This window comes from Dunckerocampus dactyliophorus, chromosome 1, assembly GCF_027744805.1.
Source record: "Dunckerocampus dactyliophorus isolate RoL2022-P2 chromosome 1, RoL_Ddac_1.1, whole genome shotgun sequence".
Taxonomy (NCBI): Eukaryota; Metazoa; Chordata; class Actinopteri; order Syngnathiformes; family Syngnathidae; genus Dunckerocampus; species Dunckerocampus dactyliophorus.
In genome coordinates, this window is record NC_072819.1 from 39,252,017 (window position 1) to 39,277,326 (window position 25,310).

Consider the following 25,310-nt stretch of genomic DNA (forward strand, 5'->3'; position numbering starts at 1 on the left):
CTTTCATTCCTCTTTTGCAGCTTCCCAAAGAACGATGTTGATGTCTTTCATTCCTTTGGAGTTTTTAAAAAACTGTTTTCAAATACTTCAATTCCCATTTATTATTTTTTTTTATTACCTGAAAACATTTGTGTTCTTACCTTTCATTTGTGTATGAAGTACATGCAAGTGGTCTTTCTCCAGGAAAAGCTCTTTGATGTAAAAGTCTGATCACCTCCTGGTGGGCTTGGGTATATACAAGTAATCCTCCATCTTGGCAGTCAAATTCATTCATTCATTCAGCAGAGCATAAAAAATATGTTGCATTTGACTTGCTGATCCAACTGTCAAAAAGAAAAAAATGCTGGTTTTGCTTCTCTATGGAAGGATGGCAGTGACAAGCGCCCGCCAGGTCACGCATGCCCCCACCTCTCAGTATAAAACAGTTCTTCCTGTATGACATTTTTACGTATTTTATTGTCCGATTAGTAAGAATAATGTTACACTTACTTTAAAAGACATTACATGGGTTTTAGAAAGTCATGGTGCATAATGTTTCTGCTACATTATATTACTGACAACATGATAACAAATAGAAGCTGGCAGGGACCGTGATCCAACTCAGCGTGCACTCAGACGGTAGGCCGAAAAGAGATGCTCGCAGCAGCCTCACCTTAGGTTTCTTCCCTGCATTTGACCAGGCAATGTGCAAATTCAGCAATTTTTACTGAAGAAAATGTTAATGATTAGAATCATACGCAAAATATAATTAGAATACAGTTCAATGGACAAATATTTATTTTGTTATGACTTTTTTGTATTTTTCATCATGACAGGTGAAGCTCGGCCTCAGAAATGTAACATTTTTATAAATATATATTTTAACAGGTGAAATTACTGTTGTTTTGTTTTGTATTTTGTGTTGTTACTCAGTTAAATCTAAACTCTTATTTTAAAAATGACAAGACAAGACAAAAATGTTTCACAAAAGTTGTGTTTACTTTAATATTTGCAAATCCGATCTTACAAATGTTGAATAATAAAAGGGACGTGAGCGCTCTATGTCTCAATATGTCAGTGCAAGTCTCAAGAAAGACAACAAAACCCTTAAAGAACTTAATGGAAAACTGCACTTTTTTGGAAATTTCCCCCACAGTGGTCTAGTGGTTAGCATGTTGGCCACACAGTCACTGTCTGGAGATCGGGAAGACCTGGGTTCGATTCCCTTGGGCATTTCTGTGTGGAGTTTGCATGTTCTCCCCATGCGTGGGTTTTCTCCGGGTACTCTGGTGTCCTCCCACATTCCAAAAACATGCACGTTAGGTTAATTGGTGACTTTTGGAAATTGTCCATAGGTATGAATGTGAGTGTGAATGGTTCTTTGTCTATATGTGCCCTGTGATTGGCTGGCAACCAGTCCAGGGTGTACCCCGCCTGTCGCCCGAAGTCAGCTGGGATAGGCCCCGCGACCCTAATAAGGAGAAGCGGCATAGAAAATGGATGGATCCACAATCCTAATGTGAGACATTAGGATGTAGTAACAGATACATTCATGATAACATGTAATACTTACAGTATTTAGTCGTATTTTGGTCCTTTTAAGCATTACTGGAACCTCCTTCCTGGGCGTATTGAGTTCACATAGCAACATAGAGACGCTACGCCTATAGTTAACTTTTCTAAACTCCAAAATAGAAACACAGCAGAAGTGGCGGCAGCTCCAGTATGTAGCGTTACCTTTTTGAGGCATTGAGAGTGCGGCGCTGACGCGCTATGGGCAAGCGTGTGGTGAAGCTAGTCCCGAGCTGGCTAGTAACTAGCCGGTGTGATGTGGCAAGGTGTCAATACGCCAGTAACTATTTCGATCGGCGTAACAATGTCACTAATAATAATAATAATAATAATAACAATGCCACTATAACTTGGTTCATATGCATGTCACATTTGAGTTTTTTCTGAGGGCTTTATATGTGGAATAAGTGTTTCCCATTACATTAATTCTTAGCTAAGTCTTTTTAGTTGTATTGATATCTTTAGAACACACACACAAAAAAAGATGTGTGTTCATGTCTCACATAATGAGCAAAATTCCCAAAAAAGTGCAGTTTTCCTGTACAGATGAACAAGTAGCAGCAAGGTTGATTTGATTTTAAAAGTAAAGTGTCCTTCCTGCAGTGATTAAGAGACACTTGCATGCGGTCAGAGTGAAACAATTGATGGATGGCAAGTTCAGATTTGAAAATATTAACTGCTAAATTTAAATTTAGCGATTTAAATGTAATATACAGTGGTGTGAAATAATGTTATATAGCCGTCATCCTGATTTCTTATTTATTTGCATGTTTGTCACACTTGAATGTTTCATATGATCAAACTAATTTAAATATTAGTCAATGACAACACAATTCAACACAAAATGTAGTTTTTAAATAAAACTTTTTATTCTGAAAGGAGAAAAAAAAATCCAAACCTACATGGCCTTTTGTGGAAAAGTGATTGCCCCCAGAAAACACAACTGAGATTGAGATCGATCAGTCTGGAAATGGTTATAAAGCCATTTCTAAAGCTGTGGGACTCCAGAGAACCACAGTGAGAGCCATTACGCAAAAAACTGGAACAGTGGTATACCTTCCCAGGAGTGGCCGGCCAGCCAAAATTACCCCAAGAGCGCAGGAACGACTCATCCAAGAGGCCACAAAAGACTCCACAAAAACATCCAAAGAACTGCAGGCCTCACTTGCTTCAGTTAAGGTCAGTGTTCATGACTCCACCATAAGAAAGACACTGGGCAAAAACAGCCTGCATGGCAGAGTTCCAAGACGAAAACCACTGCTGAACAAAAACAACATTAAGGTTCGGCAAAATTTTGCCAGAAAACATCTTGATGATCCCCAAGACCTTCGGGAAAATACTCTGTGGTCTGACGAGACAAGAGTTTAACTTAATGGAAGGTCTTGCTGTGATAAATGGAACCATGAATTCTGCTGTCTACCAAAAAATCCTGAAGGAGAATGTCCGTCCATCTGTTTGTGACCCCAAGCTGAAACCAACTTGGGTTCTGCAGCAGGACAATGGTCCAAAACACACCAGCAAGTCCACCTCTGAATGGATCAAGAAAAACAAAATGAAGACTTTGGAGTGTCCTAGTCAAAGTCCTGACCTGAATCATAATAACATGCCGTGGCATGACCTCAAAAAGGCCATTCATGCTCAAAAACCCTCCAAAGTGGCTGAATTATAACAATTCTGCAAAGATGAGTGGGCCAAAATTCCTCCACAGTGCTGTAAGAGACTCATTGCAGGTTATCACAAACGCTTGACTGCAGTTGTTGCTGCTAAGGGTGGACCAACCAGTTATTAGGTTTAGGGGGCAATCACTTTCACACAGGACCATGTAGGTTTGTTTTTTTCCCCTCCCTCAATAAAAAGTTTCATTTAAAAACTACATTTTGGTTTTCAGTTGTGTTGTCATTAACTAGTATTTAAATTTGCCTGATGAGCTGAAACATTTAAGTGTGACAAACATGCAAAAAATAAGAAATCAGGAAGGGGGCAAACATTTTTTCACACCACAGTATATATTAGGGATGCTCCGATCAGGGTCTTATGCTGCTGATTCCGATACTGCTCATACATGAGTGAAATTGGCCGATACCGATCACATAGATCAATGATAAATGTTTCAATTTACGTATTTATGATGAGTGCTAGTGGCCAGGGGTGCCATACAGGGGCGGAGAGTAAGGACAATTCCAAGGTCTCCTGACTGACTATATCACTCGTGAAACATACAGAGGATGAGACGCCTTCTTTAAGGGGACTTTGAATGTAAGAGTACATAGTCTGATGGAGCTCTTGCAGGACTTCCAGTAGCCAGCGGGCCTCCAAGTGAAAGATAAAGAGATAAAGTTGTGGAGAAGATTAAAGCAGGGTTAGGTTATAAAAAGATTTCCCAAGCTTTGAACATCTCACGGAGCACTGTTCAATCCATCATCAAGAAATGGAAAGGGCATGGCTCAACTGCAAACCTACCAAGACATGGCCGTCCACCGAAACTTACATGCCGAAGAAGGAGAGCACTGATCAGAGATGCAGCCAAGACGCCCACGGTAACTCTGGAGGAGCTGCAGAGATCCACAGCTCAGGTGGGGGAGTCTGTCCATAGGACAACAATTAGTCATGCACTGCACAAATCTGGCCTTTATGGAAGAGTGGCAAGAAGAAAGCCATTGTTGAAAGAAAGCCATAAGAAGTCATGTGGGGGACACAGCAAACGTGTGGAAGAAGGTGCTCTGGTCAGATGAGACCAAAGTGGAACTTTTTGGCCTAAATGCAAAACGTTATGTGTGGCGAAAACCTAACACTGCACATCACTCTCAACACACCATCCCCACTGTCAAACATGGTGGTGGCAGCATCATGTTATGGGGCTGCTTTTCTTCAGGAGGGACAAGGAAGCTGGTCAGAGTTGATGGGAAGATGGATGGAGCCAAATACAGGACAATCTTGGAAGAAAACCTGCTGGAATCTGCAAAAGACTTGAGAATGGGGCGGAGGTTCACCTTCCAGCAGGACAACGACCCTAAACATAAAGCCAGAGCTACAATGGAATGGTTTAAAACAAAACATAATCCTGTGTTAGAATGGCCCAGTCAAAGTCCAGACCTAAATCCAATCGAGAATCTGTGGCAAGATCTGAAAACTGTGTTCACAAACGCTCTCCATCTAATCTTGCTGAGCTTGAGCTGTCTTGCAAAAATTCCAGTCTCTAGATGTGCAAAGCTGGTAGAGACATACCCCAGAAGACTTACAGCTGTAATTTCAGCGAGAGGTGGTTCCACCAAGTATTGACACGGGGGGGCTGAATACTTTCGCACGCCACATTTTTCAGTTTTTTATTTTTAATAAAATTTAAAAGTCATGTACAATTTTCCTTCTACTTCGCAATTGTGTGTCGCTTTGTGTTGATCTTTCATCTAAAATGCCAATAAAATATATTTATGTTTGTGGTCGGAACGTGACAAAATGTGGGAAAGTTCAAGGGGTATGAATACTTTTTCAAGCCACTGTATATATAGTGTGTATGTATGTATGTGTATGTATATATATATATATATATATATATATATATATATATATGTATATATATATATACAGTAGTTACATTGTGAAATCACACAAAGGGGCTCAATCTAAAAATGTATTTGGTTAAAAACAAAAAAGTAAACTCCCAACTTTATACTCTCGTCACAGTATCACTCTATAACATCAACTTGCTTTGCAGCAAACTAATGTCATGTGCGGACAACTGTCCTGCAATAAATACTACACACTCAAGGCCTTCAAGAAACAAAAATATACAAAATTTGTATTTGTTGACTCCAACAATTCCCCTAGGACCCGGGAGGGGTATTTAAATGTTAATTTGCAAATACAATGATTTACAGTCTCTGCAGTAAGTGAAATCTCATCTTTCCCTCTGGTCAAATGAAAAAAAACATAGCATTTATTTATAAATAATATGCTGTTGCACACATCCTAGACAGCGGTTTAAGTCGGTTTGGTTATCATGGCTGAATGTAGTTGTGACTGGGTTGCACAAAAGCGGCAGCACAGATGTTACCTTGGAGACCAGATCCAGATAAGGATAGGAGGCATAGATTTTTTTTTTTTTGGGAGGTGGAAGATTCAGTAACTGTATTGTTACTGATCTGTTTACTGTAGATCATCTATTTACAACATTGTAAAAAGATCAGTAACTGTAGTGCTACACATAAAATAAAATTGAATACTGTTAAAACAAAAGAAAAATCATAACACTCATAGATTGAACATACAGTATGTGTATTAAGTATGCGTATTAACCCTTCAAAAAATGTCTCCATGGCAACATACATGGCACTGTTTGCGTGCAACAGTCATGACAAACTTTAACCAAGATAAAGAATGCCAGTTTAACCACTAACCAGGTGCAACAGACCTGTTGTTGTCACACACACTCGTTATAAACTCCGTCCTTGTTTGTTTGTTCACTTGGGATCCTCAATGGTCCCCGTACTCAGATCAGTCATTTTAGGATATTTCACCTTCTTCTGGTCCAGCTCGTTCTGTGCCCACAGCAGTAACTTCAGGAGTTTAGCCAGTTTGGGAGTGGACTCTCTGTTTTCATGGTCCAGCACAGCTTGGTTGACCTCACTCCACACCTGTGCATCAAGCAAGACAGGCCTTGACACACTTAAACCCACACAAATTCCCATGTCGATTTCAAGTTCAAAATTACCGATACCTAGAGGCAGAGGTGGGAGAAAGTGTTTTGCAATTCTCAAAGTCTCATGTCTTTAATCTTGTCACGAGTCAAGTCTGAAATAGAACAAGACAGGCCGAGTCAAGTCTGAAGTCGCAGGCTTGAAATTTGAGTCCTTACAAGTCAAACACTGTTTAGCCTTCACCAAATAAATGCCATTTTAATGTCACACTGTTTGACAAAAAATTTGACAAAACCAATGTATGCATTTTGAATGTTTTTTTTCTCAATAAGACCAGTGTGACAAGACAGAAAACAGAAAGGGTGCCAACATAGCATTCGGGATTTAACAATGCACAGAAATGTAATCCACACACTCGTTTGTTCTGAAACCTGATTGAATGTTAATAGATGCATTCAATGAGGCAGATTTGTTGTCTTGCTGGAAATAACATAACGATCACATTAGCAGAATACTTTGAATTGGGAGTCGAGACACATTTTACTCAATACACTCTCAAAACATCTCAAGTATTTTCCAAGTCATCACACTAAAGTCTGAGTCAATTCACGAGTCAACGATGTAAAAGTCCGAGTCAATTCTTTGATGATACTGGGTCCAAAGTCATCAAAATTGTGACCCAAGTCTGACTCAAGTCCAAGTCACGTGACTTAAGTCCATACCCCTGCCTAGAGGTACCAATTGTTTTCTGATAACCAGTACACTGCTTATTAAAATTCCATGTCTCTGTTCTGTGTGAACAGTCTTGACACTGAAAGGGAGGGTCCAATTTGACCCGCAAATGTTTCAGTAAGTATCAGAGGCAGGACAGCGGCTTTGTAAAAAAAGAGCCAGAGGCCGAAAGAGGGGTCTGTTGTGTTCAAGGCAGTTGCTGATGTCCAATATGTTTGCGTCACATCAGACGCTTATGCTGACGTTGGTTTCATCAACGCACATGTATATGACACGTTCTCTGAATCTGCTGACTAAAAACCAGACAATTAAGTCAAAATTTAAAGTTGAGATGCACTAAAAACATGTTTCTTCTATTGCAGTGTTCAATCACTGCCACATTATAAAAAACATGTAAAAAGATAACCGTACAAGGTTAAGTTCATGAAAAATAGCGGCAAATAAAACCTTGCACTCACCGAAATACTGCATATGGCAATTCTAACAATCATAATGAATTTGAAACCAAACCACAGGATATATACCGTACAGGAACATACATTTTTATAATACACAAAATACGATTCAACACAAAGAAGCAGACGACTACTAAATTAAAGTAAGGACATTTCATTAGTAACACTGTCAACATAAGGACATGCCTCTTTGTGATTTACTTTTAGGTCACAAATTTGTAGTGTTCTTTTCTTTGCTGGTCCTGGAGACCTGGCTAACTTGCACACTTCAGATGTTGCATCTAACGTTAACGCCTGTTGAGTCTTTTGTGAAGTGGCTCCACACCTTACTCATCCCCTCTGCCTGCATTTTGGTAATTAGCCTAGAATTTGATACTATAGTGGACCACTTTAACTTTGACTTGAACTTGTATACACTCCTGATCTAAATTTTAAGACGAGTTGTAAAATTGCAAGAATTTACATTTTGCACAGCTAGGTTCCAAGTAGAGCTTAAAAATGCAAAAGAAGAAATGGGAGTGAGTCCAAAAAATTTTTGAGGAAGCAATTTATAGCAATCAACCATTAAAGTACAATAGGCTGTTCATAAGCTCATCAAAAGTTTAAGACCACAGCCATTAAAAGCCAAAATCTTGGCAAAAATTTGGATTCACTGTAATTTTCTGTCAGGTATTCACACTGTCATGATCTCTTGATGGCAAAGGCAAAAAAAACCTCATTGAATGCTGTCGGATTGTTGAGCTGCATAAGCATGGCCTCTCACAGAGCACCATTGCAAGTGAGGGTGGACACAGTAAGACTTCATTTGAAACTTCTGAATCGATCCCGAGGGTTATGGAACGAAAACATCACAACAACGTCACTGGCCCTGAGCCGGAGGATCCGATTGGCTGTCTGTAAAAACATGGGACAATCCTCTGCCCAAATGAAGGATGCTGCTGGTGCCAAGTGCAGTCCAATAACCATCAGACGGCATCTGCGAGAAAAGGGTTTTAAGAACAAGAAACGTCTGCAAAGGCCTCGTCTCCATCAATGCCACAAAATTGCCCATTTGGAATTTGCACAAGAGCACAAACATGGGACATTGAAAGGTGGAAGAAAGTTGTATTAATAATATTTATTAAAAGAAAAAAAATGTAACCTTGACGGTCCTGATGGCTTCCAACATTACTCGCATGACAAGGAGATTCTACCTGAAATGTTTTTTCCTTTAATGGAACAATGGAGCTTCAGATTGTGCAGGGGCGTCAAATGGCAGATGGCTATGTGGAGATGTTGTAGGAGGCATCCCTCATGACTGAAGGCCCTCGTCTGTGTGGCAATGAGTAGGTTTTTAAACAGGACAACGCTGCAGTTCACTTGTTTGGACCCTTGTGCGTATTCTCCTGATTTAAATCCAATTGAGAACATTTGGGGATGAATGGCAAAATGGACATCAGTTCCAGACAGTTGATGCCCTCCGTGAAGCCATCTTTACCACCAAAAGCCACGCAAAATGCAGAGGCAGAGTAGAACGCTGAAAATAATTTAATTACTCTCTTTGGGTCATGATACGAAAGCAGCCGTTATGATCTGAGGAAACATTCCCTCTAGCTCTCTGGAAACACCTGCATCAAGCATGCCCAAACCAATTTTTGAGGTGATTAACAAGAAAGGCGCAGCTACTCATTACTGAGTGCTTCTTTTAACATTTATTTATATTTTAGTTGAGGATTCAGGTTTTTTTTCGTTTTGGTATTAAACTTTCGATCAGCTGATGAACAGCCTATTTCGGTTTAATGGTTGTTTGCAATGAATTGCTTCCTCAAATTTTTTTGGTTCTCACTCCCATTTGTCCTATCTGCATTTTGAAGCTCTTCTTTGAACCTCCTTAAAAGGAAAGATGCAATTTTTTTGGAATTGATGATAACATGTAATACTTACAGTATCTTGCCGTATTTTGATTATTTTAAAACATTACCGGAACTTCTTTCCTAAGCGCATTGCTTTGACATAGCCCATAGGAGCTAACGCTACTTCCTTCAACAACAGCAGCATAGAAACAGCGACGACACTTACAATGACCGCTCTCATCAGTTTGGCTGTGTCTTCCAGCACAAGACTTGTGCTCCAGTCCTCAGGTAAAAAATGCTGACAGCAAACAAGCATCTTGTTGAGTCTTCGTAGCGAAATTGAAAGCCAGTAGTATCCACTCTTCTGTCCGTCCCGTTGCAGTGGCTTGAGGCGTTGTGACGCTGAGGCGAGCATGGCGTGTTACTCCGCCAGATAAATACAGATTTTTTGTATTAGCTGTTACAATAACAATATCGCTGTAGCTTGGTTAATATACTGGGCAGTTATGTAAATGGAACACTGCTACCCTATTTTTGAGGTTTTTTTTAGGGCTTTATCCTCAAAAGAGGAACCTCCCATGACGTGCATTGTTAGGTGCCTCACGCTACATTTTTGCTCTTGTTAGAGCGCACAGAAAAGGGTAAGAAATATGTGTTCATGTTTCACATAAGTATTGTGAATGATGGGCAATTTTTTTTTAAGTGCAGTTTTGCTTTAAGATCCAACAGTGCAAAATGTAAATTATTGCAATTTTCAACCGATCTTTAAATTTTGATCAGGAGCGTATACAGCACTCAGTAATAGCAAAATAAAGGCAAGGATAGCAAATCTGCCAAAGAAATTCACAATAATAAGAAAAAAGCATTATGTTAAACAATAGCTTAAAAGCCTATTGAGTAAGTTTTCTTGATCAATACAAAGTGCAATGAACGACACATCATTTTCATATTTTCAGACTACCTTTTGCCGCTGCATCATGTTCAGCAGGTCTCCGAAGGGCGACTCTTCTGGGTTGTCAAAGGCCAAAAGGGCAAGTGTTCTCTCCATCTCTGAGAGACACTCGCGACTCTCCTCCCCTTGCTCTGCCAGCTGTGTCTGGGCAAACTCCAAAGCTGACTCGGTCTCCCTTAGCCTGATTAGCTCAATTAAATGTTGCTGCTGTACCAGGGAAATAAAGCACAACCAATGAAGTCTTTCAAACATTGCTGTCCATTCTTTAGTTTTTTAAAGCTTATGATAATTAAGTTGTATTTGTACAGGGAAAAAGTTGTACAGTTACAAGAATAAAGTCGGAATCTTCCTTGCGCTTATGAAGTGGAATTCTTGAGGACAGCTTCCATTTTCCCTGTTTGTCCAGTCTTCAGACACACAGTAAAAACAGAACTATGCCTCGTGTTGTCGTGTGCAACCGTACCTGCAGATGAAAATACAAGTATCGGTTGGTGTCGAGCAGCTCCGGGTGTAGACTGTTAATGAGTGCAATAGCTTCCTGGATCTGTCCCTTCAGGATCATCTCTCGAATCTTTATCCTTTCATCCAGGGAGTCCAGGTCCACACTCGGCTCGATACCAGACTCCATACGGAACTTTTCTGCTGCCTCTTTGAATCCTTCTAGAAACATAAGAACATAGAAGTTCATTACACTTGCATCTTTTCAAGGCCACGCCCTCCAGGGCAGGAGCCTCACCTGTCACCAGGTAGTTCATAATGAGACGATTCATGTCTGCCCTCTGAATGTGCACGTTGTTTAATTTGTCCATCCACTCGTCTTTTGTGATGTCTTCAGGCTTTTCAGCATAACTCATCATTGGAAGCCTGTTGAGAGAAACACTTTTCAGCTAAGGCAGAAAGACGTGCGCAAGACTGACACGGTTTGGTTGCTTGAAGTACCTACAGCAACAGTTGAGGTACAACGGAGAATAAACATGTCAGGTATTAAACGCAAAAATAAATGACAAGGTGCTAACTATTAGAATTGTAGAATAATGACGATACTAATATGCTATAGCGCCGCAATAGCATGTGGGTGATTTCTAGCGCGAAACCAATTTGAACATCAAGCGGCACATCCCAAAACAAATCCATTTCCTCCTCCCAGGCAACAGCCGCGGCTAGTTAGCCGACTGTTAGCCGCGAACTTACCGGTCAAACGCAAGGTCCAGTGTTTATTTCCTTCCTTGCAGACGTGAAGATAATATACAATTGTGCGAAGAAATCCCCTTGGTTCCCAAATAGGAATAAAACTGGAAACTACAGGCTCCCAATGAGGCTTTTTCGCGGCTGGCTAACAAGCCAAGCTAACGTGATAGCCTCGCGATAGTAACGTCATTTCTACGAGCTCAGCAGTTGGTGGAGATTGTGACGTCACGGTTGCCGAGGCGCAACCAGGGCAAAGTGTGTTTTCAAATAAAGTTAAAACAAGTCTTATAGTTATTTGTTTATCACCTTAACTTATTTTACAATATAATATAAAACTAAAATAAAGTTTTCATATATGTAAATATGTTTTTGTCTTAAACCTGGTTGATAAAATAAATGTTTAATTGCTTTTGCTTATTATATTTATCTCCGCTAAATAAATAGTAATGGTCGTTTTGCTTTGTTAAATGCTAGTTAAATGTATTTAAAATATATCCATTCTAAACTAGTACATTTAGTCACGTCTCTCTTTAGGCGCGACCCCGCTCCCCGCATCCTCTCATCTTTCTGTTCTGTGTGAACGCGCACGTTGCGTCGACGGAAGGGGGCGGGGCCAACGTACTGCTGCAGCTGTCCATGGTTGGTGGGCGCCACAGAGGGTCCGCGGAGAGATGCAGCCATAGTCACGCTACACTGTCCTTTCTAGCTACTTGTTCATCGTTCCTTTCTCATCGTATCCGAGCCGCGTGAAAGGTAAGTCTTCCTCTTCCTGTCGCTGGCTTCTATTCGCCTGTACACGATGGCGGTTGCCCTTCAAAAAGACTGCTGACGACCGGGCCTGTCTCGCATCCAGAGCAGGCCGGGAGGCGAACCAACATGGATGCTGCGCGCCATGGCAGTACTGCTGCTGCTGCTGATGATGATGATGATGTGCGGAGATTATGCTCCTTGCAACATTTTCACGGCCTCTAATCCTTCGTATTGACATTTGTGTTGAACTTGATTCCAACAAAGAGACATCTGCCGTTTTTTGTTGACGATCTTAACAAACCTGTCTTAAATGTGGCTTTATCCGTTTCAAGATGACACCCGTATGAAAGCTCGATACAGCATTTTTATTCTGAGATATGTTTTCAATATATGTGCTTTTTTTCAAGTATATTTGGCCATTAGGATATACCACAAAGAATACCTTGCATATATTCTAGGCGTGTTATAAAGCAAAGTTACTCTATTAGTGCATGAGAAATACACTGCAGGCTCGTGTCATAAATCCAGGACTTGCCCCCCTTTGACTCTGCAGAGCTCGGCCAAGCAGCACTGGGCCAGCTGTTGCCCTGGAGTCAGCACCATTTAATCTCTCCATTTGGAGTTTTTTTCTGCCAAGATGTATAGAATTGTTAACATGCAGATTGTGTGTTTGTGTGTCCAGCCTGTGTGAGGCATCATGGCTGAGCAGCAGAGGCAGCGCTCTCTGTCCACTGCGGGTGAGTCTCTCTACCATGTGTTGGGAGTGGAAAAGCTGGCCACAAATGATGACATCAAGCGGTCCTACAGGTGAGACCATCCCCCATTGTGATGTATGCCGTATAAGGTTTTAGGGCCTCTTGTGCGACTGTTCACGTTATTCTATGCAGGAAGCTAGCACTGAAGTTTCACCCTGACAAGAATCCTGACAATCCAGAAGCAGCAGATAAGTTCAAGGAGATAAACAACGCCCATGCCATCCTTAATGACCCCACAAAGCGTAATATTTACGACAAATATGGCTCGCTGGGACTGTATGTGGCCGAGCAATTTGGAGAGGAGAATGTCAACACTTACTTTGTCCTCTCAAGCTGGTGGGCAAAGGTATGATCGGATTTAAGTGATTTTCTGCTTCTTTTTTTTCGCCATCAAACGTCAGTGTTGCACTACCTTGCAGGCACTGTTTGTATTCTGTGGCCTGGCCACAGGCTGCTACTTTTGTTGCTGCCTGTGCTGCTGCTGCAACTGCTGCTGTGGAAGATGTAAACCTCGGCCTCGTGAGGGTCAAGAACAGGACTTTTACGTGTCCCCTGAGGACCTGGAGGCTCAGCTGCAATCTGATGAGAGAGGTGAGAGGATCTACATTTGTCCATCTGCAATCACTTGGTGAATACTAGGGCCCGACCAATATGAATATTTTTGGGGCCAATGCCGATTTCGATATTAGGGAACAAAAAATTCCAATAACCGATATATTGGCCGATTTTAAATTTGTACATTTTTCAATAAAAAGGCAAAATACCAGCTTTTGGTTGCTTAAATATTGTTCCGAACAGTTGACATAGATATACGTTGAAGGAGAACATTTTACTATTTTCAAATACTTTCATTATCAGAAATTGTGTGGAACAAGCAGCATATGAACAATTTGAACATAAAATAAATACAAAATATGATGTGCAAAAGGGCGGTGGAAATAAGATAATCATGCAAAGTCTATATGCATTAAGACATTTACTTTCACATGCTCCCTCAGTACCAGAGTTCTTATTATTGCCAGTCTAACAGAGATAGGCTATAGTGCACAAAGTAAAATTTATTTGTAAACCTCTATTCTCTCATGGCTTTGTTTGGCTGATAAAATGATAGGGCCCTATCATTCATTTCTGAGAAAAACACCATATTACCTGCATTTTATTAGTGATAGATAAATGTTAACATCAGTGTCAATTGGCCAACTTTTAGCCGATTACCGATTATTCTCTGATGGCCATAATCGGCCGATTAAATTGGCTGTATGATTAATTGGTCGAGCCCTAGTAAATGCTGAGCACTTTCTTCCTGTTTGCTCTACAGAGGCCGGAGGTGACCCCATAATGATGCAGCCAACAGCGACAGAGACCACCCAGCTGACATCGGACGGCCACTACTCCTACAACACCGACACCGGCTTCAACTAACCGGCCACACCCGTCCATCCTTGCCTTGGTCCTGCCTGCTCCCCTGCGCCACCTCAGTGACATGAAAGAATCCATCTTTCACAAGGAAGGCCATGCAGAGGAGAGGGACTAGTCCGCATGGCCCATGAAAGGACCTACTCATCCCTTACACCTCTTTCCTGGTTCACCCCCTATTTATTTCCCCAGAATATGACAAGAAATGGGAAATTATTTTTGTTTTGTTTCTTTACCTTTACCTTTAAAGGCCCCACTTCTCCCTCTCCTACATCATTGTGTAGCATGCACCATTTGTAACACACATTGCCATGTTCTCCTTCCTCTTTTGCAGCATTTTTACTCTGCAAGGTTCATCACGTTGCTGCAGAAGTATGTGCAATATGTCCACTTGAGTGCAGTTCTCATAAGATATGCTAAGAGAGTGCCGGGCTGTGGCTCAGTGAGGCCATCAGTGCCATCACACACTGGATAACAACAGTTATTAAGCAGTGATGTTTAAGTCAAAGAATGACACTTGCTGTTGTCTTTGTCTTCTGTGTGTTTTTCACACCAGTCACGGGGCTGTTGCAGCACGACAGTCTTATCACCAACTGCTGTGGGTGTGTTAATTACTTTTAGATGTTCGCGCCTCTGTTTCAGCTTTGTTTTGCTCCATCCTTGCAGTCGCTGTCATTTTAACATGCGATTGTTTTATCTAATGTGTGGCAGTTTCATGAGTGGTTGTCATCTACCCCTTAGTGAAATGTTGTCATATCAACAGACACATTTCTTTACAACCTAAAAAAGTTGGGGTTTTGTCCAGGATACACTGCAAGGTTAAGGTGGTATGTAGAACATTACACCGGGAAATGAAGCTGACTGCAAAATCTTTTCAATCCTGAGCGGAGAGGAATTCAATTTTTCATCTTGTTTTGAAGTCCATGTGTTAGGAAGTGTGCTGACGGTGATCATCGTTGACTTGTTTGAATCCATACAGCTCATACGGAACATCATGAGTGATGCGACAGAATATACTTTCACATATATGGATTCGCATACATGTTTTGCAAATCCCCATAGTTAGTTAAACGTGTCACTTTGTCCGAGTGATCACTGCTAATCATGTGTTGCAATGGTTTACATGCGGTGAGCTGCGACGAGCCACCCTCTGCTATTAACAGTATGGATGTTGACCTCCGTGGCCCTCGTATGATGTTTCCTGTAACCCTTGATGAATCATAGATGTACCTGTCATGGCTTTTTCATTCAGATACTGAAAATGCTACTGTACATGTTCTAAGTTGAATGCACTGTGTGTTTAAAAGGAAAAAAAACTACAATGGATCAATGATCAGGAAATGTCTCATCAAAAGAACATAGTATTGAGTGCAACTATAGTGAACTGGTTATATGATGCATTAATGAAATTTTATTTATGTCATCCTTTGTAATGTTTTCAAACGATCGGAAATCATTTTAACTGGTGCAGTGTTGTATTGTAACCATTAAATTGTGCAAGCAAAGGTTTAATGGTTCAGGTTGGTTGTACATACACTTGACCTATATAAAGTATAGAAACCTTTTTGTTGTAGCATGGTAATTGTGCGTCTGGAAGAAAACATGATCTAATTTGCTGTTGGTGAATAAATGTTCCTAAACATTTTGTTGTATTCTATTATTTCATATTCCTGCAAATACTACATTTAATTCATGCACGCAAGTTAGTATGATTGCAGGATTGCAAGATTTTGCAGGTTTGTCATTTGGACACTTTTGGTAGATGCTGCTACCAACATTTACGGTACTGTACATTTAATTTTGTATTTACACAATATCGCATCAAAACACAATTCATCTCCCCAACAAAATCCAGCCAAGGCAATAACAGCATTATTGTAGGCTACTTCCGGTGGCAGCTAATCCTAAACAGTGCAGACCATTAAATATGCAAATATTCAGTATTGTAAAAAAAAAAACATGTTTTTGTTGCTGTCCTAGCAGGAATGTGAAGGTAATACATTGGAACTCTCCCACTGCCAGCAGATGGAGACAAGACCTTTTCTTTTCAGCTGTTGTAGGCATTTATTATACATATGATTATATTCTCTGAAATAAGGCAAACTGTATTGTTTTATTTTACATATTACGAGTTCTACAAACATATTTTATTTTATAAACTCAGCTAAGAAAGGCATCATATACATTATTGCAAACCTTTTTATTCACCTATTTGATTTAACTGTAAGGACCTGAGGGCCGCGGTGGCCTATTGGTTGGCCACACAGTCAGGAGATTGGGAACATCTGGTGAATCTCCCTTGGGCATCTCTGTGTGGAGTTTGCATGTTCTCCCCATGCGTACGTGGGTTTTCTCCGGGACGCCGGTTTCCTCCCACATTCCAAAAACAAGCATGTTAGGTTAAATGGAGACTCTAAAATTGTCAATAGGTATGAATGTGAGTGTCAATGGTTGTTTGGCGACCAGTCCAGGGTGTACTCTGCCTCTCGCCCGAAGTCACCTGGGATAGCTGGAATGGATGGATGGATGTAAGGACCTGTTAACAAATGTTAACACAGCACAAGTATTTCTCATATGTCTGCAAATTCACTGTTATTGTCACTTGTGACAAGCTATTGCAGTCAGCGCACTTATATTTATTCGCTTATTACAATTATATTTTTATAAGGTCCCATTTAAAGAGCCATGTGATGTGATGAGCCATGTGCGTGTGTGTGTGTTTCCATTAATAGCCATTAATAGCCATTAATAGCATGCACGCACACACACAGGATCACGTGTGTGTGTTTGTGCTTCTGCTGCTGCTCCAAGCTGAGCTGATTGAATGGAAATCGGCGACACAGGCGAGCCTCGTCAAAACCCTCCTTGGTGAACAGCCATGAGCCGACCCGGTAAGAACACCGCTTCATATTCATGAGTCATATCTAACTTCTAATTCTAACTTGAATCTTAGTATTTTTATAGTGACATTTTTGTCTCTGTTTGACTATCCTAAGCATTATGTGCAACAGGTAGCATTAGCATTAGCATTAGCTTCAATAGTGGTGAGTTCAGCACCACGGACAGTCCCTCATTTATCTATCTATCTATCTATCTATCTATCTATCTATCTATCTATCTATCTATCTATCTATCTATCTATCTATCTATCTATCTATCTATCTATCTATCTATCTATCTATCTATCTATCTATCTATCTATCTGCCTGTCTGTCTGTCTATCTATCTATTTATTGTTCTTGTGCAGGTATTGGTGGGACTTCATCTATTCGTTTCTCCACCAGCACGCCAGGGAATGGATGCCCCCCCATGGATCTAACAGAAGAGGACAGGGACAATCTGAGGTTTGAACTTGCCAAGGTGAGGCTGCTATTTTGTACCTCAAAGCAGGTATTGTCTTTCACTGTATTAATCCTGTTGTGTTTTTCCTGAGATGGAGGAGGAAATCCAGACATTGAGGCAGTTGGTGTTGGCCAAAGAGAAATATGCTGCAGATATCAGGAGGCAGCTGGGTATGGGTCCTCTCAGTAACCTCAAACAGAACTTGTCGAAAGGCTGGCAAGAAGTTCAGACCTCATCCCCGTGAGTACTCTTCATTGCATGGATTTGCAGCCTTCTATTTTCCAACGTGCATTTCGTTGTCATGTTAAATCCTCGCCCTGTGTTGTACCTTCTCCACATTCCAGTCACACGCTAAGTGTACCACACACTTTGTCGTGTAATGGTGTGTTGTGATTACATAACCAGGGAAAGCCCTCTAATCACTGTTATAAGTCTGAGTCACATGATGTGTCAACAGGTTTGTCTCTTTCCAGATATCTCACAGCCTCTGCAACCCTGGATGACATCAGCAACTCCAACGTGTGAGTACGTCTTCTACTTGTTGAAAAAACAAACACACTGACATAGACGGTGCATGGGATTCCCTGTTGTTTTGTCAAGTGTTTATGCACTGAGGTTCCCTTCCTAGGAACAAGTGATGGGATTTTCTGAGGGCAATAGGATTGGTGCTCTGTTAATAGCGTTACAGCCTGAATTAGTTAAAGAGCAGTTAGTTGTATTAGCAGAAGCTCCAGCATGCAGCGTATGTGCAGGCCTTCTGTTTCTGCTCAAGTACGAAGTTCTTATTCCTGCTACTTCCTTCTACCTGCAGATACGTGAGAACCAAGGAAGGTCTCGCTCATGCAGGCCATGTGACATCTTCTGCATTGTCCAATATGGGTGTAGTCATCACCAGGAGGCTAGGAGAGATGAGGTAATTCTTGCTGAGTCCTGCAATGTGTAAGGAAGGAACACTGTTGTAACTCTTTAACTCTCCTAGCACAATATGACTGATGATTGGTTATGCCTGGTCTATTTTGGCAAAGTGATCCAGACAGACGGACTGACAGGGAGGAGGCCAACAGTCAGGCCAAGCCACTCCTTGTGCCTAAACTATAAAGCTTCTTAAAAAACAGCTCTACAGTCGCGCTTCAACTCAAACCATATTTGAATTTTATCCTATGAATTTGGAATGACATTATTTTTAATAATGAATTATTATTAGGCCAGACTTCCTAGATAAGTGTTTACACAATGACAGCGAAAGAAAATAGTGTGCCCCTTCTTTGTTTGCCACTTTAGCAGTACAACACCAAGGGGGGCAGTGTTGGTCCATCTGTCGTTTGGGTTCGGCTTGTACGCTACTTTGGTTTAAACTTAAATAAACATACAGTTCCTTTGCTGAACTCATGCATTTTCATTTAGTCAATGATCAATGCTACTTTTCACAATAATTTAGTAATTGACTGATATGTTGGATATGTTTGATATGATAGTGGATATGATTGATATGTTAGAACATAATTCACTCTTGGGTGCTGCATGGTCCAATTTGTTCAAATTTTAAAACTTTTCTCATAGAAAGTACCAGGAATATAAACTGATATTAATCCATTTGAGAGTCAAACTACTGGCATTATAAAACTATTTTCATCATAAAACTATTTTTACAATATAACTGTATATATGACTGTATATATGTCCTGCTATATGACCATTGTTAACAGTTATACTGTTATAAGTGTAAAAAATGTAAGTGTAAAAAAGTGTGTGTGTATATATATATATATATATATATGTATATATATATATATATATATATATATATATATATATATACACACACACACACACACTTTTTTACACTTACTTTGTGCATTCACAGAAAGTCATCGCAAAAGAAATGCTGCTCTTTAATACAGTTGAAAACCAGCGTTTCATCCATCTGTCTTTTATACCGCTTGTCCTCACTAGAGTCGCGGGCATGTTGGAGCCTATCTCAGCTGTCTTCGGGCGAGAGTCGCGGTACATCCTGGTCACCGGTCACCGGTCACCACCAGCCAATCGCAAGGCACAGAGAAAACCCAAGCATGGGGAGAACATAATACATAATATATAAAATCTAAATATAATATAAACTATAAAGCTATAATATATTTGATATATAATATGATATACACACATGCACTCCTGATCAAAATCTTAAGACCAGTTGAAAAATTGTTAGAATTTGCAATTTGCACATTTGGATCTTAATGAGGTTTGAAGTAGAGCTACAATATGCAAAAGCAAGAAGGGGGAGTGAGACAAAAAGCACTTGGAAAAAGTAATTTATTGAAAACAACAATTAAACTGAAATAGGCTGTTAATCACCTGATCAAAAGTTTAAGACCATCGCTCAAAAAAATAACAAAAAACTCTCCAAACCAGAACCAAAAATGTTCTCAGTAGGACTCAGTAATGAGTAGCTCCACCGTTCTTGTTAATCACTTCAAAAAATGGTTTGGGCATGCTTGATGCGAGTGTTTCCAGGAGGCTAGTGGGAACATTGCTCCAAGTGGTGAAGATGGCTTCACAAAGGGCATCAACTGTCTGGAACTGATGGCCATTTTTATAAAATTCCCTTGCCATCCATCCCCAAATGTTCTCTATGGGATTTAAATGAGGGGAACATGCAGGATGGTCCAAAAGAGTGATGTTATTCTCCCTGAAGAAGTCCTTGGTCAAGCGATCATTGTTGTCCTGCAGCGTTGTCCTGTTGAAAAAAATGTATCTGGACACATGATAAACTGAGAGAGTGATGTGGGTAATTAGCATGCTAAAAATAACATGATACTCCATCCACCAAGAATATCAATAAATTACCCCATTAGTACATGTACAGTATATTTCATGTAAAACATCAAAGCTTCCTTCTGCCATGAGGTTGTATAAGACATTAAGAAGCCATAATCCAATCACACTAGTACACCTGAACAAGGCAGATAAGCCTGTTGTTGTCATCTATATGCAAACTTAGTGTGACTTCATTTCTGCATCTGTTTTTGTTTTCACGCTGCAAACGCATCAGAGCTCTTCCCCTTCCAAGCCCGCCACGGTAAGCTTTGAGATCAAAAATTATTATCCTGATGATTATTATCCTAATGATAATCATTTCACTATAGTCACCTTTAATACTACATTTGCATCTGTTTTATTATGGAAGCACCCTGAGCCACACCATGAGTGTGCCATCTATGAGGTAAATCTCTTTTTTTCCCTCTAATGATTACGCAGCAGTGTGGTAGTAAAGTAAATCACTTATCAAAATATATTGTCTTCCTAGACACTCTTCTACATTCAAGTCTTTCGAAGAAATGGTTGGCAGCATGAAGGTGAGTTAAGGTAATAGTATGCACACAGCGCTCTTGCACCAATATTGCTCACATACTTTCTGAATCCCACAGGACAAGATGACAAATAATGGAGAAACGTGTGGCTTTGAGAGAAAAGCTGCACGTTACAACACTTGAGAACTGTTTTTCATATATGCCTGTGAATATTCTCATTCATCCTGGTCATTGTATTCTCAGGGCATTGAATCGGTAGCAAGTGGACTGTTCAGGTTGTCTTAGAAGACGTTTGCCTCTCATCCGAGCATGCTCAATGACTAGATGGGACAAAAACTAGTCTGACTAGATAGGACAGCTCTAGTCTGAGGAGTCTGGTGCAGGATCCAAAGTATTTATCCTCTGTTTTTCATATCATAATACAGAATATAAATGCTCTCTTTGGTTTGTCTGTGAAATGTAAAATATGAGCTACATTACCAGAATACTACTATGCAAGGATTTCGGCATGATGTTAAATTCATTCTAAGAAATATTTATTTTGACCTCTACATTGGCAGTTCATTGGGATTGTTTGTGACATTAGCAAATGATAATATTCCTAAATATTTTTGTACTTAAAGATTTTTCAATTGAAGACAGTTAAATGATTCATGTGCTATGTTGATCGTTATGTGAATAAAATGGAGTGAATTAAAATGTTCCTCTCTAGAGAAATTTTGATTGAAATTTGTAACGATTCATACCACAACATTCAACTAATGCCTTTAACCATCATAAGGGAGTGTCTGCAACTTGTTGCTAATGACATTTTTTAAACCAAAAAATATGAGAACACCACACCACAAATACAATTTGTTTGGAGTGATTTGTGTGGTTATGATAGGCTAACCTTTCAATGATAGCTAATGTTAGTAACTAAACTTAGCCACATTACTATTGTTAGCTGACAAAAAACATGCGTGTATGTTACATCTTACGTACATCTTACATACTCAAAGCAGGAAGAGCCGGGTTGTAGTGTAATACTATGTGTACTTTCAAATGTTGGTGCCCACTTGGCAGCTGGAAGTTCTTACAGTCCCTTTGAGAGATCTTGGGGACATTTTGTACCATGTTCAATCCTCCCCTCAGTGACAGTGTGAATGTGCATGGTTGTCTGTCTCTATATGTGCCCTGCAATTGACTTCCTTTAAATTTGCCTATATGTTAAAGCTATACAAAAACCAACACATTTTCCCCAATGACAGAAAGATCCTATTAAAAAAAAAGCTTCTTCAGTTCTAAAACTGTGGGTGTGGAGTGTCCTTGTTTATGTCACTGGTGGGTGTGTGTCCTGGGGGTGGTCGCAAAAGGGTTGTTGTTTCTGTAGCGACTTCTAGAATGAATCATATATTGCTACAGCATACTAAAAGTCCAGCCAGACATAACTTCCTAAGATACAACAATGTATTTTGGTCCTCTGCAGGGAACAAGCGCTTCACAGTCTTATTCCAAGTGCAAAAACACTCTACAATAATAAAAGATGCTGTGGAGAGGACATCCTGGGCTTTTCCAGTTCTATGTGATTTGTTGGGATTTGTCTGATGAAATAGAAGTCTGTCTTCCCAAAATGGCTGCCATACTAACCAGGGTGTTACTTGTGGTCATAAAGTAAGTTAAAATGTATTAAATATATCCAGTTATTGTGTTTTTAAAGGTAGACAGTGTTTTTAAGCACATGTCTTAAATCAGTAGTTTGAGATGGTTTGGGGAACAGGCATTTTTAAGACACTGAAAACAACATAGCCTATTTTTTAATGTCTTCTGAAGATGGTTGAAGCAACAAATCCATCAAGAATTATCAAGTGCATTAAAGTGTAAATAATTAGCTTGATTTACTAAAAGAAATACATGTTTAATGCCATCATAACAAAATAAAAGGATGTCACTGTAACGACAACAAAACTTCTGTTCCCTGACCGGGAATCGAACCCGGGCCGCGGCGGTGAGAGCGCCGAATCCTAACCACTAGACCACCAGGGACAGCTGTATGCCATAAGGACATTTTGATATACATATCATATACAATGTATACACCGTTCGCGGAGCTTGTCTAAGTCGTCATACTTTTCAGCTCCCAAATGTCTTTCGTAAATGTTATTCAAAGGTGATTCAAAGCCTCTTCTTTCTTGCTATGCCGTCACCACGTTCTAGGCAATCCGCAGCGCGTGTCCCCAAGTGTTTCGCCCCGCCCTTCCCGAGTGTCAGCAGTATACGCGCCCCAGCAGAGGCTTTAAAAGCAGTCCTGCAGTCCTGTCTGATAGCGGCAGCCGTCAAGTAACACGCATCATTGTCTATCCACAAATGGGCCGTTAGAGCTACCAGAAGTCTTCCACCTTCCTGCAGCCATCCGAACCTTCCAACCGCGCTGGGAGCCAACAACTGCTTCCCAATTTTAACCTAAAAGGTATGTGATAAACTAGTATTTTTATACAGAAAGCCATTATGTGTGATACTGGAAGCATAAGCTTTTACGTGAACAAAATATCAGAATTTTTATTTACATGTTAGTAATGACTTAGCAGCTGTACAAGTGGGTTGTTTATGCATCTTCTGCAGTACAAAGTGTTCTCAGCTCCTTGAAATCCCCGAAGCCATCTGCTGCTCAGCTAAACTGTACAGCCGTCATCTGGTCCTTAAGGCGGAAAGATGCTGTGTTAATTCAAATAATGCCTTCAATACTGCTTTCATGGCAATGTTTTTTTTCATAAAACAATTTCACACATTGTGTAAAAACTTTATTGACAGTCATGTTTGAACATAAATGCTCTGGGGGACTATTATTTGTTTGGGCCCCACAGCTTGTGCAGTTTGCCACACGAGTTGAGACGTGAGAAACTGGATTCCCAGAAGCAGCTGCCTCTGCTGCTATTTGGCCGTGCATTGGAATGCAGCACTGAGTGCACAACTGCATGCAGCACGGCACGTTTTAGACGTGTTTTGCCCATGTCAGAACTCGACAAAGTGATAGAATGCCCTGGCAAAATATATAGCAAATGATCAACAAGGATATGAAGGAAGAAAAAGTGTGACTGTATTTCCAGCCTGTTGTACCTGAGATCATCGTTCCATGTCTAGGTCACCATTGTACATCTGTGAGCGGTTTTCCACCTGAGGTCGGAGAAAATGGCAGCAATTCCATCAAGTGGCTCCCTCGTCGCCACCCATGATTACTACAGACGTGAGTCAGAGTCCTTCTAAATGGCATAACTTCCTCCAGGAACATACTGTACACCTCCACATGACAAAAGCTGCCTTCTGTATGTAATTTAAACAAGTAAATGTATGTATATTCTTTCCAGGGCGCATCGGGTCTACCTCCAGCAACAGCTCGTGTAGCAGTGCTGAATACTCAGGGGAGGTCATCCCACACCACCCAGGTATGTATGACAAAGGTCAAGGTGGTGTTTTCAACTGGAAAGTCCAGGATGTCTCTAAATATCACATCTGCTCTCTACAGGACTTCCAAGACAAGACTCTGGTCACTGGTGGACCTCTTTTTTCTTTGCAAAATCCGGAGCTGAAAACCAAAAGTAAGCTTGTGTTAAAAAAAAAAAAAAAAAACTGAAGCCACACAAATGTTATCAAGTTATTTGCACTTGTGGTTTAAACTGTTGTTGGTTGCAGAAATGGAAGCTACACAGTGGCCAACGGTCAGGTGACCTGCATCGCCAGGGAAATGCTTCTGAAGCACCAACTCAGTGAAAACGGCGAAATTGGAAAGTTTGAGCCCTCCAACCCCCCGCCTGCCTCCTCCTAGAGGCGCCTCACCCTCCTCCTCAACACCAACTTGCCATCACAGTCCAGATGGAGATGATGGTGGCGATGAAGGATTGCTTTTTTAGTAAATAGTTAGCTTTTTTTTTTTGACTGTATAGATTCTTTCTATGACGACCAAAAACAACTTGAGTGTTTTTCATCTATTTCTTCTTGTAATTTGCTAAAAATGATAATAAAATGATTGCTCTCAGGTACTAGTTTTGTATTTCTTTGAAGATGTATGCAACCCTCAGCTGAGCTGCTGTTTTGTAACACAAGCAGCCTACTGTCCAAACTGCAGTAAGCTGGCTTTGTGTGACTGGCAATATGCCATTGTGTTGCTAAGAAGCTTGCATAACTTTCCATCTTACTATAAATGTAGGTCAGCATGAATACTGGAACACATGCTTGAAGAATGGTTTTGCAAGCATACTTCTCTGAATGGAAACAGCTGTGAAACATTTAACGCCTCTGTTCCCTGAAGGCCAATTTCAGTGTAAGTTTAGTTTCAATACACAGCAGCCGACTTGATGGTATCAATGCCCATGCTGCAATACTGAGCCTGAACTGTATACAGTATAGTTAAATTCAGCC

At 40.5% G+C, this 25,310-nt stretch overlaps 4 protein-coding genes and 1 non-coding gene across 8 annotated transcripts; 3 read left to right on the plus strand and 2 right to left on the minus strand.

Annotated features, from left to right (window-relative positions):
* Window positions 1–585: 585 nt before the first annotated feature.
* On the minus strand, window positions 586–11,369 carry LOC129192123 (glucose-induced degradation protein 8-B homolog). Its single transcript, XM_054795723.1, has 5 exons — window positions 11,348–11,369; window positions 10,893–11,020; window positions 10,620–10,816; window positions 10,166–10,363; window positions 586–6,182 (listed from the first exon to the last, which is right to left on the minus strand). Exons 2-5 carry the CDS (start codon window positions 11,011–11,013, stop codon window positions 6,009–6,011), a joined length of 690 nt encoding a protein of 229 aa, XP_054651698.1. The 5' UTR covers window positions 11,014–11,020; window positions 11,348–11,369; the 3' UTR covers window positions 586–6,008.
* A 577-nt stretch (window positions 11,370–11,946) lies between these two features.
* dnajc5aa (DnaJ (Hsp40) homolog, subfamily C, member 5aa) lies at window positions 11,947–15,910 on the plus strand. The gene is made up of 5 exons (XM_054779459.1): window positions 11,947–12,097; window positions 12,777–12,901; window positions 12,982–13,195; window positions 13,269–13,440; window positions 14,168–15,910. The coding sequence occupies exons 2-5, from the start codon at window positions 12,792–12,794 to the stop codon at window positions 14,269–14,271; spliced, it is 600 nt and encodes a 199-aa protein (XP_054635434.1). The 5' UTR covers window positions 11,947–12,097; window positions 12,777–12,791; the 3' UTR covers window positions 14,272–15,910.
* Window positions 15,911–17,018: 1,108 nt separating this feature from the next.
* On the plus strand, window positions 17,019–22,210 carry LOC129184089 (tumor protein D54-like). 3 transcript variants are annotated; one of them, XM_054780598.1, is made up of 9 exons: window positions 17,020–17,156; window positions 17,513–17,625; window positions 17,699–17,847; window positions 18,081–18,128; window positions 18,419–18,520; window positions 20,657–20,683; window positions 20,792–20,827; window positions 20,912–20,960; window positions 21,033–22,209. In XM_054780598.1, exons 1-9 carry the CDS (start codon window positions 17,144–17,146, stop codon window positions 21,096–21,098), a joined length of 603 nt encoding a protein of 200 aa, XP_054636573.1. In that variant the 5' UTR covers window positions 17,020–17,143; the 3' UTR covers window positions 21,099–22,209. The 3 variants fall into 3 exon arrangements, with proteins under 3 accessions (XP_054636574.1, XP_054636573.1, XP_054636575.1); XM_054780600.1 differs by having other exon boundaries at window positions 17,067–17,156; window positions 17,550–17,625; window positions 21,033–22,210; XM_054780599.1 differs by lacking the exons at window positions 20,657–20,683; window positions 20,792–20,827; window positions 20,912–20,960; window positions 21,033–22,209 and adding an exon at window positions 19,561–20,644 and having other exon boundaries at window positions 17,019–17,156.
* A 658-nt stretch (window positions 22,211–22,868) lies between these two features.
* On the minus strand, window positions 22,869–22,940 carry trnae-cuc (transfer RNA glutamic acid (anticodon CUC)). The gene has a single exon. It is a non-coding gene; the product is annotated as a tRNA-Glu (tRNA).
* A 256-nt stretch (window positions 22,941–23,196) lies between these two features.
* On the plus strand, window positions 23,197–24,927 carry ppdpfa (pancreatic progenitor cell differentiation and proliferation factor a). Of its 2 annotated transcripts, none has more exons than XM_054783650.1 (5): window positions 23,197–23,364; window positions 24,002–24,138; window positions 24,260–24,337; window positions 24,418–24,490; window positions 24,585–24,927. In XM_054783650.1, exons 2-5 carry the CDS (start codon window positions 24,084–24,086, stop codon window positions 24,715–24,717), a joined length of 339 nt encoding a protein of 112 aa, XP_054639625.1. In that variant the 5' UTR covers window positions 23,197–23,364; window positions 24,002–24,083; the 3' UTR covers window positions 24,718–24,927. The 2 variants fall into 2 exon arrangements, with proteins under 2 accessions (XP_054639625.1, XP_054639617.1); XM_054783642.1 differs by having other exon boundaries at window positions 23,198–23,364; window positions 24,036–24,138.
* The last annotated feature ends 383 nt before the right edge of the window (window positions 24,928–25,310 follow it).

What these genes read in the sequence shown, in the direction of transcription:
- LOC129192123 (XM_054795723.1), bottom strand. Translation starts at nt 11,013, where the DNA reads ATGATGAGTTATGCTGAAAAGCCTGAAGACATCACAAAAGACGAGTGG. An exon ending in TATGAACTACCTGGTGACAG is followed by an intron (nt 10,817 to 10,892) that starts GTGAGGCTCCTG and finishes TTATGTTTCTAG; the next exon opens with AAGGATTCAAAGAGGCAGCA. An exon ending in ACTTGTATTTTCATCTGCAG is followed by an intron (nt 10,364 to 10,619) that starts GTACGGTTGCAC and finishes TCCCTGGTACAG; the next exon opens with CAGCAACATTTAATTGAGCT.
- dnajc5aa (XM_054779459.1), top strand. Translation starts at nt 12,792, where the DNA reads ATGGCTGAGCAGCAGAGGCAGCGCTCTCTGTCCACTGCGGGTGAGTCT. An exon ending in GACATCAAGCGGTCCTACAG is followed by an intron (nt 12,902 to 12,981) that starts GTGAGACCATCC and finishes TATTCTATGCAG; the next exon opens with GAAGCTAGCACTGAAGTTTC. An exon ending in TCTCAAGCTGGTGGGCAAAG is followed by an intron (nt 13,196 to 13,268) that starts GTATGATCGGAT and finishes ACTACCTTGCAG; the next exon opens with GCACTGTTTGTATTCTGTGG.
- LOC129184089 (XM_054780598.1), top strand. An exon ending in AGGAGGCTAGGAGAGATGAG is followed by an intron (nt 18,521 to 20,656) that starts GTAATTCTTGCT and finishes CAAACGCATCAG; the next exon opens with AGCTCTTCCCCTTCCAAGCC. An exon ending in ATGAGTGTGCCATCTATGAG is followed by an intron (nt 20,828 to 20,911) that starts GTAAATCTCTTT and finishes TTGTCTTCCTAG; the next exon opens with ACACTCTTCTACATTCAAGT.
- ppdpfa (XM_054783650.1), top strand. Translation starts at nt 24,084, where the DNA reads ATGGCAGCAATTCCATCAAGTGGCTCCCTCGTCGCCACCCATGATTAC. An exon ending in GGTCATCCCACACCACCCAG is followed by an intron (nt 24,338 to 24,417) that starts GTATGTATGACA and finishes TGCTCTCTACAG; the next exon opens with GACTTCCAAGACAAGACTCT. An exon ending in TCCGGAGCTGAAAACCAAAA is followed by an intron (nt 24,491 to 24,584) that starts GTAAGCTTGTGT and finishes TGTTGGTTGCAG; the next exon opens with AAATGGAAGCTACACAGTGG.